This window comes from Chelon labrosus, assembly GCF_963514085.1.
Source record: "Chelon labrosus genome assembly, chromosome: 13".
In the NCBI taxonomy this organism is placed as follows: Eukaryota; Metazoa; Chordata; class Actinopteri; order Mugiliformes; family Mugilidae; genus Chelon; species Chelon labrosus.
This window is the reverse complement of record NC_140346.1, coordinates 19252248-19271701: the sequence shown is the minus strand read 5'-3', so window position 1 is coordinate 19271701 and position 19454 is coordinate 19252248. Positions and strand designations below refer to the sequence as shown.

Here is a 19454-nt window from a genome sequence, read left to right as displayed (position 1 = left end):
TCTTTACCCGGATTGGAATATTCATCATTTTCATGCTCATCATGTCTTGTAAATGACATGATGACTTCTTCCTTGTTTTCATCATTTCCACCAGGTGCGTTAAAGTTGATTCAGCTCATCAAATGAGGCAAAATCCTTTGCAAATGCAAATCAGCCGAGCTCATCTGAATCTCCTTCAAAAGCTCTGAATTACTCAGAGGGATGTTATTCCTCACTCGAAAGGTGTTACCTGTTTTAACTCCACCTCTGTTAAAACTGAATTTCAGTTATTTGCAGTCGGCAGGCAGCAAACGGACTCCTTCCTCCTCAAAAAAATATTCTTTGTGGCCGAGAGCAATGTGCAGCAGAGGTCGGTTCACTGACGAGGACGTCACCTTCTCTTAACCCTCTCTGAGTACACCATTAGCCACTTTCACAGCTCATTTGGAAAAGTATAAAATAAACATTCAAACTCAGCCAATTAGTGCTGATGCTCGCTATATGCTAGCGCGTGTGCGCGCTTGTGCGAAAGAGTAAAAAAGAAAAAGGAAAAACTAGCAGAGGGAGAAAGAGCAGAGAGCAAAAGGTGTTTGTGTATGAACTGTCATTGTTTCCGTGGAAACAGGTGCTGGGAATTGTACGTGGTCTGACAAGAATTTCTGACGGTCAGCCGGGCTTGCCTTGAATTGGCAACACATTCAACGAAGAAACAAGTTCTTGCACTCGCCGTTGTTTTATTACTGCTGCTTTTTATTTTTATATAGTAAATACATCAATATGTAATGGGAGTATGCCCAAAGGTATGTCCTTCCATCGCACTTGCCTCATCTATGATAGATGGCAGACCTTGATGTGCACACAGATGGGTGTCTGCACACTTTCTGCAGAGATACATCCCCATGGACGTAAGAATTCGGGCCAAAAATGGTGTAAGAATTGCCAAACTGAATTCAATTTTATGCTGTCAGTTTCAATCCCACTGTGACGTGCAACCGCGAAACTGAATGTTTTGATTTATGTTTGAGTTTCTGACATTTGATATTTGAAATGGAGGAGCTGACGGTGACGGACACTCCTGACGGCGACCTTGCTTCTTGCTTCTTTTCATAACCTTGAACCACTTCCAAAATAATAATGTCCAGACAAATATGTTTCAAAATCCAGTTTAATTCATAACGAATTAAAGGGGAATTACCGTTTTTTTACAACCTGGACTTTATTTCTGGCATAAAATATGAATGTTTACTCATCCATATAACTTGATGATATTTAGATCCGCATATATCCATATAGTGGGAGTGACTGGGGCACCGAAACCCAGCCTCTAAATAAATTATTTTATTACATTATCTGCCGCGAGGCGTTCGTTCATTTCACCAATGTTTTGTTATGATACGCTAGTGCTATTCCCTGTTGCGTCTGGAGTTACCTGTTATTTATTCGCGGACGTGCATCGGTTTGTTGTTCTTTGGCCAGCTGTTCCTCTCTCTGCCCCTGCATCCTCCTTTCAACGAGCTCCTCATACTCTGGCTCAAAACGGTAAGGACGTCCATCATAAGCGGGGGTGCGTGCAAGAGATGGCATCATCCAGGTCAGAGGTTAAAAGGTCAATCTACAGACAACAGGTAACTCTGGACTCAACGGAGAATAGCTCTAGCGTATCATAACAAAATACTGGTGAAATGAACGAGTTTCGCGGCAGATAATGCGTTATTTAGAGGCTGCGTTTCGGTGCCCCAGTCACTCCCACTATATGGATATATGCAGATCTAAATATCGTCCGAACGACTCCAAATGACACCAAAGTTATATAGGTGAGTAAACGTTCGTATGTTAGGCCAGAAATAAGGTCCAAGTTGTAAAAAACGGCAATTCCCCTTTAAGATTCAACATACGTTGTTCATTTGGCAAGGCAAAACTTTTACCATGTATTTTCATTCCATACAGAAATGTGACTATTTACTGTTCCAGCGAGAGCCCTTAGTAAACTTATTGACAGACTGCAAAAAGAAAATTCTCCGCAACAGAAAAGATTTTTCCTGATAACCTTTTTCCGATTAATAATTTACGCTCCTATCTCCCGGAGCGGCACGTAATACCGTGTGCTCCACAGACAGAATACACTACACAATGTGCGGTTTATGTCACAGTGAACGCGGTGAATGTCGGCTACGAGCTGCACGGATTGTTGTTTGAATGTGGCTGGAACACGTCGGCAGACACCCGGCCACCACGTCCAAGTTTATACTTTTCAGAACAGCTGAATACTCCAGCATCCATTGGACCAGTTTAGGATCACCTAATAAATCTAAGCCCCACATGCATTCAGGTTTTAGCTCTGTTTTGGTCTCCGCTGAGATTTTTCTTTTCGCTCGCTCGTGACGCAATAAACTTTTTTTAGGCTTGTGGTGGTGGTTTTCCCACGACTTCACTTCCAGAAGGAATACATTTATCCTCAAACAAAGCCATTTCATTCACTGTTCCAGTATGAAAACATTTATTTTTATCATGCAGGCATCTCTTTTAGGCCTATATGTGCTTTTGCTTGCGCTGCACTGATTTGTCAGCGGTGTGCTATTTTTACCCATTACATCAAGCACACTTTGATTCTTCTTTTAAGAAGAAGAAGAAGAACAAAAAAAACAGCGGTTTAACAGCTCCAGCATGCACTGTCTATATTTTACATGCTGCGCCCCCAAAAGAAGCACCTCGGCTCACAATTAAGAGTTGAGCCATTATAAATTCATGGCACTAACTACTCATCTTCCTTTCCTCATTCAGTTTTATTTCCCTCCTTTATGCAAATATAATCTTCCATTCTGTTTCTCTGTCTCTGTATCTCTGTGTCAAGTGCTGCTTCGTTAATATTTGATGTGACTTAGGATAATGATGCACTTAGAGGCGGCGGCGCATGCTGTGGGTGTGTGTTTATGCGTGTGTGTGTGCGTGCGTGCAGGTGCGGGCGGATATGTGTTTGGAGGCAGTGAGGGCAGTTCAAAAAAATCTGAGGTTACAAACTGTGATGAATTGAAAACGCTCCAACAGAGGCCAGTAAGCAGCCCATTAATGCCAGCGCGATTTGCACGAACACGTATGCGGCTACATGAGCACACGTGCAACGCGGTGCATTATTAATAAACTTGAAGGGGTGTTTGTACAACATATTACAGCCATCTATCACTGATTAGCTCCTTCCATTTCATGCTCCTGATGAACTGCGGAGGAGACACCACGAGGTTCAACTCCATATCTTTCCCATGGTCTCATTTTCATTTCCAAGCCAATATTACAGATGAACGATTTATTAGATGTTGTAAGAGGCTGTAATTGGCGAATCCAAACTCTTGCTTCATTACTTTTCATGTCGTTTAGTTTGGCTTCAGGAAGCCCCATTTAATGTTTATTGAAGCTGACACAGCAATGACTGCGGAGACTGGAAATGTCAGGAAATACCTTTAACGCAAGGACGGCGCCGGCCACAAACAGGCTTCATTCCACAGACATAGATAGATAGATAGATAGATAGATAGATAGATAGATAGATAGATAGATAGATAGATAGATAGATAGATGGATAGACCTTTAACGCAAGGACGACGTCGGTCACCAACAGGCTTCATTCTACAGACAGTAGTATAAAATACATGATGCAAAATTAATGGGAACTGCTGTTAGTGGTTGTCAGACAGGTTTGCACAGGTAACTAAACTCTGCTTATCCTTACACTAGTCCTCAGTTAGTGTCAGGTAGGAAGGCCTTGATGTGTGTCTGCCTGCAGAAGTAGAGACATGTTTCTTTCATCAAGCAGAACATGGCCGTTAGAAACACCCGAGAGAAATTAAATTTACATTTGATGTAAATCATTTATTGATCAGACCGTATCGAATCAAAACTGAGCATAAAATTGACAAAAACACCTCTCTTGTTTAATAAAATGTTGCTGGTACATCCAGTGCATCCCACAGATACTTGATCAGTTTGGGATCTTGGGAATTTGGAGGCCAGGTCAACACCTAAAACGTTTTTGTGTGTGTGTGTGTCTGTGTCAGGCTGCATCTTGCTGGGGATGGCTGCTTCCATCAAGGAGTGTCCTTGCTATGGGGTGTGGGTCCCTGGTCTGGTCTAGGTGGGTGCTACATGTCTATGTAACATCCACATTAATGCCAGGTCCATAAGTTTCCCAGCAAGAACATTGCATTGTAGCAAGATGGTCAATGTTATTAACTTCTTCTGTCAGTGGTTTTAATGTTGTGGCTGATCGGTGTATGAGGATTTCAATAACTCATCTAAAGCAACACATACCTTTAGCACATTTATCATATGGTCATTATTTTTCAGCGACGCGTCCCGTCCTTTCCATCCCTTCGTCTGACTGCCGTGATAAAAATGTGTTTTGAGTCTTTGTTCCATTAATAGATGGGATGGGATGTGTTGTGACAGAGTGTTAGCTTTTCATATTCCCTAACAGATCCTGTTTCATTACATTTACTCTATCCCTCACCGACGCGCCGTGGAAATCTTTACAGAGCTGCACTCACCTTGTGCACACATGAACTAACGATGGCATGTAATATGTGGAAACACACACACACACACACACACACACACAGTAGGTCACCTTGATGTGTAACGCTGAGCTCTGCCGGTCTGTGTGTGTATTTATGCACCCTTGTGGATTGTGTTTTTGTCCTCTTGTTTCCCCTCTGCGCCCTCGTGGCCCCGGAGAGAGTTGACTCATTAAACTGGCTGTAAGTCACTTAGCCCAAACTATAATTTAATTACAAGACCTGGAGACAGATGCTCTTACGCTCCGCGTCCGCATTCGCATCGATACGCGCACGTGGCCGAAAGAGCGTCCACAGATAATGATATCACACGGTGAGCGGGAAATCTAGGAGTAAAAATAAATGGACATAAAAGGGCACGAGTCCAAAAGTCTATCCGGAAGTATGAACGTGGCACAGCACATGGAGTGATATTTTTATCTATGGGCCACCATGAGGATAAATGAGCACCCATGAACCAGCAAAACAAACTGAGCAGGCCTGAAAATCCTTGAACACCAGAGGGAAGGATGAGACAGGGCCAATGCCATGGCAGTGCATAGGATTTACGCACACATAGACATGGACACACACTGGCTTTCACAGGCAAAGTGTTGCATACCGCTTAACAGGCTCTTTTATATGTATATACCTGGTTGCACCTCCCAGTGTTATCCTGCTAATCCATGGATAATAAAAAGTACAAACTGTTTAATCGCAATGCATCTGGTGACAAACGAGATGAACGTGTGCTTCTGTTGCACAGCTTCCACTTAGATGGGACATGCAAGGATGGTTTTCTTCTGTAACTTTAATGGCCTCTTGCGTTCTGACTGCTTCTCCACAGGGACACAAGTATCACAGACTAACTAAATGCAAACACATGCACTTAGTCTGTCCTGAGAGAGCCTCAAGCCCAACGTAGTCACGAGATACCACTCCAGTGCTATCTAATTTAATGTTTCCCTTATTATTTTAGCCCTGGCATTCAGTTTCCTGACTCAATTAAGCTTTGAAAACAGAACAATGAAAGCCAACCTGCTGAAACTGGCTCGCGCAGACAAACGAGAGATGGTCTTTTTGGTTTCCAAATGGAATTAGCCACAAAGTGATGGGCCTCTTACACACAAACACAAATCTGCATTGGCAGGGGAAAACAAAAAACTAAAAAAACTAAAAAAAATCTCGTTTGTATTCAGTTAAATGTCCCTGACTCACAGGGTGGGTATTGGCATGACCTCCGACACAAATGAAAAGAAATGCAATGAATCGGAGCATCTCCATGCAGACGGTGGTAGTAGCAGGCTGCGTTCAGGCGTTTTGCCCCCCCTCGCCCCCACCCCGCCCCAACCCAGTGATTGCCGTGAACGGTGATGACGACAGCGCGTAAATCAGCAGCTGGAAAGCGAGAGGTGCTCTGGTAGCGCGGGTCGAGCGCTGCACACGAGTGCCTGCAGACGCGAGCGAGCTCCACGTCCAAGGCACCGGAGAGCTTTAGTTACGCGTGCGTTCCCGGTTGGATCAGGGGAAGGATGTTCGCTCATCGTCCGATTGTTTTTGTTTTTTTTTACAAAGATGCTGCGCGTGTTGTGCCATTTTTCCACTTTACAAGCGAATGAGTCAGATTTGACCCATTAAAAGTGCCAAAAGAGACCGAGAAATTGATCCACTTTGAGGATGTCCACGACGCACGACAGCTCCCCGGCGCCTAACCAGAGCTACCTTTCCACGGTCACCTACGACACGACAGACCCCACCGAGATGGAGAGGCAAATCCGCCTGCTGCTTTTCGGTCTGTGCGTAACTATCGCCGCCGTTACCTTGGTCGGAGGTGTGTATTCGTTGCTCTCTCTCCTCCGGATGAGGAGAAAAACCTCTCTGTGTGTCATTGTGGCTTCCATGTCGGTGGACGACCTCCTCAGCGTTGTCCCCCTCTCCTTGTTCATGCTCCTTCAGTGGGAGACGGATGGAAGTGAAGGGTCGGGCAGCTTGTGCACTTTATCTGGACTTCTGTACGTATTCCAGGGTGTTTCTAGCAATATGAAGGCTTGCCTAATAGCAGCCTATACTTTTTATGTCACCAAGAGATTTGGAGTGCTTCAGTCTGTCCGCCGGCCCTTAAGAGTGTTGTGGGCAGTTGCCGGTGTGTGGGCGGTCAGCCTGGCCGTCAGTGTGTTACCTTTGTGCGGATGGGGCAGCTTTACGCCAGCTTCTCTCGGGTGTTTCCCGGAGAGCGACAGTTTTTACATCCTGCTGCTCTTCTCTTTATATTTCCTGTGCTTCTGCGGCTTGTTGTGTTTCTTCATCCCGCTCACCTACCAGCTGCTGTGCTCCAGAGAGCCCCAGAGGACTTTGCTGTACCCGAGCTATGTGGAGATGGCGAGGGGCCTGAGCGGCTCCACTCCCCTGTGCGATCTGCAGTCCTTTTCCCGGGACAGCCTGAACAAAAGTTTCGGCGCATACAACGAGCTGAGCCCAAGTTCCTGCGGGACAGAGCTCAGGGAGAAAGAGGACAGCGGCTTGTCCCCAGTGTGCGTCAGCGGGGAGAGGACATCTGCTGTCGTGGACACACCAGTCGTGTTTGCACAAAAGCGCTTCTCCATGATCCTGGCGGTCCTGCGAGTTATTTTGTGGATGCCAATGATGGTAAGCAGCGTGATAAAAGCAAAATGGTGAGGTGCTGAAACCAAAAGCAACAACTTAATAACTTTTAGAACCCTTTAATATAGTAAGATATGGATGTTTGTTTGTTTTCTGAAAACCCCTCCACCCTGTAGTTCTGTTTGAATCCCCAGTGCTCCCCATTTTATGATTTATTTTATTGAAAAGTTATGATCCATTTTGCTCTGATGCTTATGTCTAGAAATCTAAAGAAGTGGAAATGTCTCATGGTTTTGGAACAACCTCACATCACTAAGATTTCAAGACTGAATCTTGAATAAAACCAAACACATGCTGCTTATAGTGTGTAGGAAAAGCAGATCTGTGATTCTGCTCTGTGAATTTTACCCAAAAGAACCTTTAATGGATACGTTTCACATCTCGCAGGTGTAACAAAGAGACACTGCATTGCACAAACCCAATAACAGGGCCTCGAATGTAGCACAGGACTAAAAAAATCATTGCATTCATAAATTTCTAAACATTCATGCAGCTATATGCCATAAGTTATACGGTTTTTATAATGTGGACTGTTTATACATCTCATCCTGGTTGGCTGTCTCTCATATTCACTGATATTCACAACAAGCTTCCATGTAGTGATGCGGGTTTTTATTAATTTAACTTTCCTTAAAGTCCCTGACAACAGCAGATCTCAGGTTTTATCCAAAGCTACCTCAGGGCAGCGAGCACCGAGGTGCATTGCGAAATACTTTTCTGTGCTTGTTGCACAAGTGTTGTAACCTTTCTTGCAGCACTTGCTCAAACAAAAACTCCAGCCTCGGTAATAAAATTCTGTGCAGCAGGCAGGCAGTAATGGACAAACAGAACTGGCATTCCAAACTTCCCATCCTGAAACAGCACTGGTGGGGTGATGAATACAGAAAATGTCAAGATATCAGTGCTCAGAAATGCTATGAATTTCCAATGACCTTTGCTTTCCCGGGGATTAGCATATTGTCGCTGTCGTCGTAGTTAAAAACAAAAGAAGATTCTTGCTTCACATAGGCTGTGTTTGTAGTTGAGCTGCAGTGTCTTTACATTTTAAAATCAGTCTCAGCAGAAGGATGCACTTGTTGAATGGCTGCAAAACGCGGTTCATAAAAATACTTTCATTTTCTCATGCAGAACACATTAATGATCATTTTAGCGTCTTCAATCACAGTGCAATAGTGCAAATGTTGGCTGGCGCGTTTGAAGGCGAAACACGAGAATGCGGGGAGCGATAAAAGCCAGTGCGGGTGAAGAGTCTGTGTAATTTCTTTTCATTCATGTGTTTCCCTCCCACCCATTCCTCATGCATATTGAATCACCGGCTCGTCTGTGAATTAATTTCCCCTTTCCTCTCACGTTCGCAGACTTTGGTGCTGGTGCGCCACGCAGTGAACGCGCGCAGCTCCTCCCTGGAGACCCTGAGCTTCTTCCTCACCCTGCTTGCCCCCGCGGTCACCCCGCTGTTTGTGCTGTCTGAGCGCTGGATCCACATGCCGTGTGGATGCTTCATTAACTGCAAACGGGATCCGACGCACGAAGGTACATGATAAAGCAATATAAATGCACAATCGGGTGTGGGTTGTTTCCACAGTAAAACCCTGAGCAAGTTCCCCACGCTGATGTTGAGTTAGAGGCTAAAAGGTTTCTTGCAGTGAGGCTATAGTAAAATTATACCCAACTGCCTTCTTTTCACAGCAATGAAAAGAAGATTTGAGTTCAACCTTTCCTTCCAACAAGGCTATGGAGTGTACAAGCTGTCACATGCCGCCATGCCGCCTAGCATTCCTCCAGATGAGAAGCCTGCTTATCACAGCCTTTTCAACTGTGACTTTCCGAACACTCGCCTCGATGCACTAGAAAGTGGCGGGCTCTCCTGCCTGGGGCCTGATTTTGATTTCAGCACCACACGCCCCGCGGACAGCTCCTGTCACGCGGACCCTCTGCTGGAAGCCGTGGCCGGCGGAGGGGAGGCGCTGGCTGATTGTCCTCCACTCCCCCACGAGGACCGCGGAGACGGCGAGGGCTTCCGCTGCGTCCCTCTGCTGCCTCCTCATCACCTCGAGCAGGATCACAATCTCATCGACACGTCGTCGGTGTTCGAGGGGCCCGAGAGGAGGCTGTCGCACGAGGAGTGTCGGAAGATCGAGCTGACGGACTGGGAGTGGTGCAGGAGTAAATCAGAGAGAACACCCAGACAGGTACACCGCTGTCCAGAGGGGTCGGTTTATTAGTCTGACGTTGAACCATTAAATTAACTCATTTGTATCTGTCATTCAGCGGTTTATGGCTGACATTAATTGATTTTTTCCACACACTCAAACTCTATTGCCCTCCTAAAGTAGTCAAACAACTGCTGCATGACCGTGCAACGTGTGGTTATGTACTATACAGATAATCATTCAGGAACGATTAGTGTCTCAGGACCGTAATGTTTCTACATTTCCCCTCCTCTGCTTACATTTTGTTAAAAAGGAAACGAATTACTGCAGCACACCTGCGCAGAGACACAGCTGGCGGACGAGGATGCAGTCTTTACACGGCCAAGCTTTAAAGAGTTGAATGCCCGTCTGACGTTGTGTCTGTTGGTCCGTGTCTCCTTGGGTTTTTTCCGCATCTGCGGACATGCCTTTTTATAATCAAGATGACAGACTGGGAGCTGTGCGTATGATTTAAATAAAATGGTTAAAGTTCTGTCTCCTCTCCTCTCCACTCCTCTCCTCCCCACTCCTCTCCGTGCATATCTTTATCTGTGCTGAGCCTCGATGGATTCTGACTAATAGAGCAATTGATCAAGATACTATCAGAAGCTCGCCATTTAAGTAACAAATGCCGGGCTGTCTTTCAAAGGCGAATATGCATTCATCGCTGCGCCGCAGACTCGAAAATCGGAGCACTTCACATTCAGCGCCAGTCATTGATTAAGTCAGGCGAGTTTTTCTGATACTGAAACAGTTTCAGAGTCAGAGTCATTTCTGTGAGATCTCTCTCCGCTCAAGGTTAGCTCCCTTGCGCGTGCTTGCGAATGCTTTTGTTAAAAAAAATATATATATTCGTTTTTAATTCATTTGTTTTTTTAGTCTGAGCGCGCTCTGTTTATGCATAGTGCCGTGTTGTCTGTCTGCCAAGATGCGAAGTTGAGCTCATGAGGTTATGTTTTATTCAGTCACTCAATACTTTCCTCCAGCCGGCCGTTGCGAGGTCCAAGAGCATTAAATGTAAACAACGCGGCTCAAGACAGTTTGCCAGAGGCACATGGACCACATCCACTAATCCATTTCTCTCTTTTGCCGCTGACATCCTCTCCTCTTGCAATACCAGGAGCTTAATTCTCCCTGCGTTTTGCGAGACTCGACTGAATTGTTTAACAAGGACAAAACCGTAAAGGCCTAATGATTAATGTGCCCTGGCGTTGGAGGTACCGGACGCAGATGAGAGAGCGGCCTTCCACTCTGCTCCAGTGAAAGAGCGGAGCGGCCGCGGGCATTACCTTTGAAACCCGAGCCGTGACTCTGTTCTAGAACACTTTTTGTTTTTTGGACTCGCAGAACTAACTGGGACATGAGCAGATGTGGAAACATGCATGCCCACAAGTGCATACAAAAACACGTGCATGCACTATCTGTCTCCTTGCCTTCCTTCCTCTGCTCTACTTGTAAGTTTGAAGTGTTTTTGGTAGGAAAATCACCAGAGGGTGGAAAATCCATGGAGCATGCTTCTTCAGCTTGGCTTTGGCGCTCACTTTGCATCATGTATAAGTCGGAGATGCTCACTGCTGGCTTGTGTGTGTGTCCTACTTCTTAGTTTCTTAGTAGCAATGCCTGTATATTATGTTTTCTTCCTACGGCTTTATTCTTTGATTGGAGTCTTTAGATGCAGAAGTATAATAACAGTATGCGTGTGCACACGGCACAGCGCACAGCCAAAGAGCAGAGACAGAAAATTAAGCTCCACACATCCTGCAAACCCTTCAGCTCCCAGCCACCAGATCAAAATTAGCTCGCAAACTGTGTACTGTACATACACACGAAAGCAAACAACAGATGAAAGCCGAGAAGAAATAGTTTGGGGATTTATGGCGTTTCCTGGCTTGTGTTTTGTTCCTCGTTAGCAGACTAGATGTCATTACCCAGCTTTTTCGCTCCTTACTGTCAGCCCTTCTGGCCTTCGGCATCCGCAGGGAGAGGTGGAATTAGAGCTTAAAGACATCTTTACCCTCTCGGTGACTTTATACTCTGTTAGCAAGCGCAGAGCTGGGGGCGCGCTCGCCAGCCCTTTTTCCCCCCCTGAGGGGAAATGGAGATGTATTGTGCATTCAGATGTAGGGAACTCAAACCCATCTACTCTTCTGAGAATCCCCCCCCCCCCCCCCCCAAACTGTAAAGGAAAAGCATTATGTTCCCACCGATAAGGCTTGAATGTAGAGAATTAAAAATATATACAGTATATATATATTGATTTTGAACCTACATTGAAATTGCACAACTAGGATCAATACCAAGATCTCTGGACGCCAAATACCTTACAGTCTTGCTGTTTATAGGAGCTATACGTATGCTTAAAGTTTAACTCATATATATTGAAAATATAGGTACAATCTAGTGTTTGTTCACAGTTCTAACATTTCATTATTAGCAAATTAGCAAATTACAGTCAAAGTAATTGTGCAGTAGCTATGAATGCCACAGATAATTTACAGCAGAATTCCAACAGTATTAACCTGTTATTTTTGAATACATCACTCTACTGTTAATACAAACAAAAAACTGTGAAATTTTGGTGATTTACTGTTCTTTTAACAGAACTATACTGTTTTCCTAAAATACAGCATTTTACCGCTAATCATTCATCCAAACCTTCTAAATCACGGTATCATGTTGTATTTTTTGCATTCTGGGAAATTTAACCCGAACTACACATGGGAAGCTGGATCTGTTTGTTCGGCACAGTGGCGAGGTGGTTAGCACTGATTCCTCACAGCGAGAAGGTCCCGGGTTCGAATCCATGGGCCGACTGGTTCCATTCTGTGTGTAGTTTGCATGTTCTCCCTGTGTCTGCGTGCGTTCTCTCCAGGTACTCCAGCTTCCTCCCACCGTCCAAAGACATGCTGGTTAGGTTCATTGGTGATTCTAAATTGGCCGTAGGTGTGGGTCTGTCTCTCTGTGTTAGCCCTGTGATAGACTGGAGACCTGTCCAGGGTGGACCCCGCCTCTCGCCAGATGACAGCTGGGATAGGCTCCAGCAGACCCCGCGACCCTTCACAGTTTGTAAATTTAGTGAAGACTGATAATGTATTTTTAAACAAACCAGTACTGACTGTAAAGCATTGTGAAAGTAATCTTAACAAAGTTGTATTTTTCAATAACAGCACAAAACTGTAAAATGACAGTAAAAATATGTTAATTTTACAGTAACACAATAGCAACTCTGCTGCCAGTTCTTCACCATTTTTATACAGGAAAGTAATAAAAAAAATAAACAGTCCCATACTGTATTTTTCAATAACGGTACAAAACTGTAAATTTTAATGACAGTAAAAAATGTTAATTTTACAGTAACATAATGGCAACCCTGCTGCCAGTTCTTTACTGTTATTTTACAGGAACATTTTTAACAGTGTAGGGTTTGTCATCTGCAAACAGTTTTAGTGCAGGATAATGTTTCTTGTCAGCCTTTTTCCGGATAGTTTTCTAATCTGTCAATCGATTCAATGGTATCACGAGAAAATAAAATCGTCCTCATTATGCGTCCACTGAAAAAGTTGTTTTCCCGTCTGGAGCCATGGCAATACCGTGAAAGCAAAGCAAAGCGGCTTTGTTCAGAGTAATTCAGAGGATGGCAACATTTCATTATGTGCAATATGTAAAATAAAAAGAAATGGGTCATGTGAAAATACCCAGAGCGCAAATGTACTTCCCACATCGATGGGTTCTGAGCATTATTTCATTTACTTGTCAGTGTGTTTGCAGCTCAACACTGGGCTCTGCCTCTCCCCTTTTGTGCGTCTCTCTCCATTCACAACGATGGAAAGACAATGACGGGCAAAACAGACAGAGTCAGGGAGGACTGGAGATTGACATCCTCTTTGTTTCCGTCCCGCGTCGCTGCCACAATCAGATCATTACATTCAACTAATCTAAATAATTTAGGGGCTTAATGAGACCTGCCACGGTCTCCCCACTGTTGCACTGCGGGGTGCGTCTCCTTTCCCTCCAATATATGCAGGTTCCTCAACTCGAATGAACCCGGGGTGGTGACTTGATCTCAACAAATTTCAAAAATATTACTGGAAAACATGAAATATGATTAAAAATACAAGTTGATTGATGAATAACACTCTGTATTATTCAAATTAAATTAGCTTGTCAAAAATTCTGATAACAGCCAAATGACTTATTGATCATGTCTCCGTGTTTTTTGCTGTGAACCTGAAAGCTCACTATTAGCTTCTTACGTGCAGGGAGACCTGACGTCGGATGCTTAAGAGCAGAGTGCTGTTTATAGGGGCCTCACCTGTAACCCCTCATTAAATCTTGAGTCAGAAATTGCTGGGCAACAATATCAACACTCCCTGCATTTGACATCACGGTCACGATCTGACCTCATTTAGTTCAAAGAACAGAAATGAGATGCAAAATGACTTTGTTGTTGATGAAAGTCTTATTTGTAGCCGTATGTATTGTCAGTAACACAACGAGCAGCCAAAATGGAATTAGTTAGTGAGTGCTCTCAAGTGATAAGTTAATATATGAATGATGATGTTGTTGCGTTGGATGTTGGCTGAACATTTCTTGCACTCTTTTGCGGTTTTCCCCTTACAGCGGTCGTCCGGCGGTCTGTCGATCCCCCTGTGCGCCTTTCAGGGCACGGTGTCTCTGCAAGCACCGACCGGGAAGACGCTCTCTCTTTCCACCTATGAAGTCAGCAGCGACGGCCTCAAAATCTCCCCCAACAACGCCAAGAAGGTACAACTGAAATCTTTTCTTCTACACTCCTTTCTTTATCTATCCCTGGCAAATCAACAAAGGAGTTGTCAGACATTCGGGGAAATGCAGTTAATAAGATTATGAAACTGGAAGCAAGAGGAAACAGCTAGCCTTTATTAAAACATGCACAGGGAAGCAGTGGTTTTAGAGGGCTTTACAGCGGTCCCATAAAACCTCAGGGTGGCGTGTCCAAATTTAGGCTGTTGTTTGTATTAGATAAACAACATGTAACTTATTAATTGGTGAGACGTGCCGGTAGCTGGATTTTATGAGTTTTTTTATCAGATACTTGCAGCTGTATTTACGGTAAGTAAAGCTAGGCTAATTGCGTCCTCCAGTGTCACATATCACAATGCCTCAAACACAGACATCGGCATTGTTAAACTATTCCTTTAACACAGGAATAGTTCAGGTATAATAAACATTCTGCAGCATCTACAACTACTTTTTTTTTTTTATACCATATACTTTTTGCTACGGCACACACTCATTTGTGTTCGGTTAAACCGGTCTACACTGTAATACGAACATTTCAATTCATCTGTGACGGTCATGCAACATTTATGACCCGCTTTTATGACGGCCTTGTTTGGTCAGGCCGTCCGCCTGACTTTGCCATGCAGCAATAAAAACTACAAGTGAGCGGAACAGGCTGAGAAGTTTACATTATACTTACGCTGACAAAGTAATTTATTTTGTTTATTTAAAACTGTATTGTGGCGGCCAGCTTTTCACTGCTAAACTGATAGTAGAGGGAATGTGAAATAAGATAAACAGTATAATGCATATTGCTCTTATGATTAGCCTGTATTATAAGTCTCTCTGCTTTAAAGGTGGAAGTGTATCGCTCCAAGTCGGTTGGCCACGAGCCCAGTGCAGACGACCAGTCATCGGGAGGCCAAGGCGGAGACGTGAATGTCAGCTGCGTAGGGATGGGCATGGAGATCGGAATGGGCATGGGAATAGGAGCCGGGGTGGGAGACACCAACGTCAAGATCCACCTGGAGGTCCTGGAGATCTGTGACAACGAGGAGGCCATGGACAGCGTGTCTATCATCTCCAACATCAGCCAGTCCTCCACCCACGCCCGCTCGCCGTCGCTGCGCTACTCGCGCCGGGAGAACCGCTTCGTGTCCTGCGACCTGGGCGAGACCGCTTCCTACTCCCTGCTCATCCCCAGCGGCGGCAACCCGGAGGCGGAGACCATCAACATCACCATACCCGACACGGTGGAGGCCCACCGGCAGAACAGCCGACGGCAGACGCAGGAGAGCTCGGGGTATCGGGAGGAGATACAGCTGCTCAACGAGGCCTACAGGAAGACGGCTGGGGAGAGTGACGAGTGACATGCAGAATAACAAGAAGGTGGCTCTCCTCTCGGGAGGCGGTTTGGAAGAGCGCCTCAGACTGTAAAAGCTGCAGGTTTCATTTGAACCATTCCACATTTGAGTTCCTTCTGATCACCACTCTCACAGAGCTGACAGGTGACCTAAATAGAGACTTAGCTCAAGACTGTTATAATCGTCTGTTTGCATACTCTTGTACTTCCTCTTCAGGTAACACCACGAGAGCACATGTATTACCTGCCTGTAGAGTACACAGAGACAGATAGGCTTGTATAAGAAGGTAGAAGTAAATTAGGGGTAAACAAGAGAGAAAGAGAGAGGACAGGAGAGAGAAACGGTATTTTGGAAGTGCATCGTTACTCCTACCTAGACTTAGACCATATGGCTGCTTGTTATCATAGAATAGATGCAGCAAGAGAAAGAAAAACTTAGAAAAGGAGGAGGCCGTGGTGTGATCACATGTCTGATGTAAAACCAAGTCCTCTAAACTACGTCACTGGTGACTCAGCTGTGAGGGGAGGGGTCACCTGACCCGTGTGTCTGACTCATCCGAGCGTGTGTTGTGAATTCTAGTGTGCGAGGACTAGCGTTGTCCATACGGATGAGGGGATGAGAGCAGCGCTTTGTGACGTCAGCCACCGAATCTCAATGTCTACCTAAAAAGAATGTGTTTATTACACACATATATATATATAGAAAAAATATATATATGTGTGTGTGTGTGTCTTTTAATTGTGTTTTCCTTTGCACCCAGCTACTATCATGTTTATCAAGCATTACACGGTTCATGCTGATACAATCAAACTAGAGACAGACCACCATGAGTGACTGTGCATATTTTACTACAGTAGGCAGCATATGAATGTACATTCCAGACCCACCTTACGGGATCGTCTCCCGGCCTGACCGCAACGTTCATTTCCCCATCCAATCAAGTCGGCTGCCGGGAACCACTCACTTTACACAGGCATAAATTCAGGACTGGAGTCAGTTTTTTCATAGATAGTATTGTGTATTCAAGTACAGTTTTTATGGTAACATGGTCTGTGAACATCTTCCAGGAACCTATAAATCTTTATGCTCCCAGATGATATCAGCATCATTACTTATATGCATACTTACATGTACACGTGTGTGCAGTAAAATACTGTAAGTATTCTAGACTACTTTTAGGATATGTATTTAAGTTTGTTTTATGGTGGCGTCTTCTGTGTGTCAGCTGTTTGGTTTCTTGATCTGCAACATCAACGCTGTGCGGACTGCCACTTGCAGGCTTTTGAATTGTCCTTTAGCGAGTCCACTTCATCGGCTGCAACGTCTCCCGTCCTCCTGAAGATTGTTGTCATTAAAGATTCATACCAGAAAATTGCCTCCGACGGTATTGCGGTGCATTCCTGTTTCAAGTGCTCCCGGGCAAACGTGCGAGAGAAAATAATGTACAGGCGTGTGAATAATAATGAATGAAAGAGCCGTGTTCGGCGTTAACGGCTGTTAATGGTGCCAAAGGTTTTCGGCTGAGCGGCGCTTCATCCCTGCAGCCTGACAGAGTGGAAGTAATTCCATCATCTGCTTATTCTCGCTGTTAAACAAGGCTACAGTTTGGCTACTCTCGAGTCTCTCGTTCTCATAAATCCTTTTGATCAATTCAGTCTTAGTTGGCTTATTTTTGAGGAAATGGGAATATGCATCAGCTAATGTTTGCATGTTTACTCATTAAGGATCTGAACTTATCTGGTAACACACAAGCTGCTCAAATGGGATTCCATACAACAGAATCAAAGGCAAATAAAATACAATAATGAACTAGACTGGAGACTGACCTAGATAGCATGTAACAGTACTGGTTGCTGTGCCCCCTGGATGATAGAAATCGGACTAATCCGCGGCAATATGTTTTGTGTTTGTGCTGAAATTAGCAGTAAAGACATTACCTTTCCTCGTGTTTAAGGCAGGTTTCGCAAATTAGCCGATATATTTTATCTGTGCATGGCACGCAATTAGAGAACCTGTTATTATGGCAGAGGACCGAGAGACTGGAAATCCAATTTTAGGAGAGCAAGAGAAAAACTGACAAATTCAAAAGCAAAAAAAAAAACAGCAGCAGAGCAATATAAAAACTGCGACAATCTAAGGCCTTGAGCGGCTGCCGTTCCCAATGCTTTATAATTTCTCTCTGATTCAAGGACTTTCCACTCCCACATTCAATTGTCTCTGATTATGCTGAAACAATAAGGTGCAGGTAAGCCTGAGTCGAAATATGGCATCAGTGGCTCTGCTTGAGACCTCCAGTTAACACATGCGCCACAGATGTGTGCCAGCATTCATTTTGAAAAAAAAAAAAATCTAAAAGCAAAAGGCCAGATGAAGATTTAACAAAAAAAAAAGCAAGAGGCTTTTCATTCATTTTCATTCAGTCTTTGTCTTGGCTAAATGATTCATTAGAGTCTGAGATGGTTTGGTATGGATCACAGGTAGCCTTCAGGGCATGAAAACAAGGTGATGAATCGCACGTCTGCCACAGCGCTGAGAGGAGAACGGGGAGGAGGCTTGAAGCCTGCGAACCAGTCCTTTCTGCTCTCATATCAGTTTGTTTTCACAACCTCTCCACTATTCAAAAGGCTTTCTCCAAATCCTCAGATGTATTATCTGTGTGTTTTTTTCATACTTTCTTTATATATATATATATATATATATATACTCTCCCTTACTCTGTCAGTATTTCCCTGCAGTGCTTACTGTCTGTCACCGGCTCATTCCAAATCCCTCATCTCTCCCCTTTAGAGCCAGCCAGCTGAGATTGCAGTGATAGTGCGCACATATTTCAAAAATAATGGCACGGATAAAAGCGCTGGCGGCTGAGGTGAAAACCCGAGAGCCCCTCCTGACTCAAAGTTTACCTGATGTTGATTTACTTTTTGGAATTTCAAATGACGGAGGGTTTAATGGGATGAAGCTGACGGAAATTAACTCCTCAACAAATATACACAGGGACAAGGATTTCACATAAATTAGGCTCATCTTTCACACAAAGAGAAAGAACAATTATTTCATATTATCCAGACAAATGACTCTCCCCAGTCTATGAACGTATCTTCCTCTTCTGCGTGTCTGCCCTGAATTGCAAAATAGGGTAAATGTGGACAAACTGCAGAAAAAAAAATAATAATTTCACAGTCTATAAAAGGAAACGTTTCATAGCCTTGAATGCGCCATTGTTGTTATGATGATGACGGAAAGCGTGAAAGGAAGAAGTTTATTGTAAAGTGGTGATGCATGATATTTGCTGGCAACAACACAGGGCTTAAGGGTGGGAGATCCACTCTTCACCCTCCCGTGAGAATCATGCACCACCACCACTCAACCCCCCATACACACACCTTTTCACATCACTATTTTTATTCTAGTTTCAATGTGTTTCACGGCACAGAGGATTGGGCAAAAATTTAAAACAAGAGGATGCAGAGTATGATCCATTAGATACTGGCTATTGAAAGGGACACTCTAAAACAAATCAGTGAAGGATGAAATACAGACATGAAAAAAAATAATAATTGCCACAATGTTCAGTAATAAGAACAAAGCAGAGTTGTCCAGTAAACGCGGCTGACTTTAAGATTTCGGGGTTGTTTTCTGACATGATATCCTCCAGAGCTAATCATGTCATGTCACCGTTATGATAAAATAATGAGGCTAATTCAAATATTTTACCCAAACAGATGACTTGGCATCGCATTTTAGACCAGAACCGCATCTAAAGGAAATGTTTTAAATCTAACAATAGAATATGTACATCACAGTGCTGCAATACCATAGAGCCAGAGCCTCTGAGGTGGCAGTCTGTAGCAGTCAAGGTAGATCTTTTTCATTTGGCTGTAACCTTTAAAGCCCATATAACAGGTCATTCCCTAATGTTCCTCTGAGCTGCAGCAGGATGAGTTTTCACCAGC

The 19454-nt window shown here is 44.2% G+C and overlaps 1 protein-coding gene across 1 annotated transcript; it reads left to right on the top strand.

Moving 5' to 3' along the window:
• Positions 1-6200: 6200 nt before the first annotated feature.
• Positions 6201-15507, top strand: LOC311498793 (putative G-protein coupled receptor 149; the record flags this gene model as incomplete). Its single annotated transcript, XM_084559527.1, has 5 exons — positions 6201-7169; positions 8543-8717; positions 8874-9376; positions 13997-14140; positions 14995-15507. The coding sequence occupies 5 exons, from the start codon at positions 6201-6203 to the stop codon at positions 15505-15507; spliced, it is 2304 nt and encodes a 767-aa protein (XP_084415653.1).
• Positions 15508-19454: the final 3947 nt, after the last annotated feature.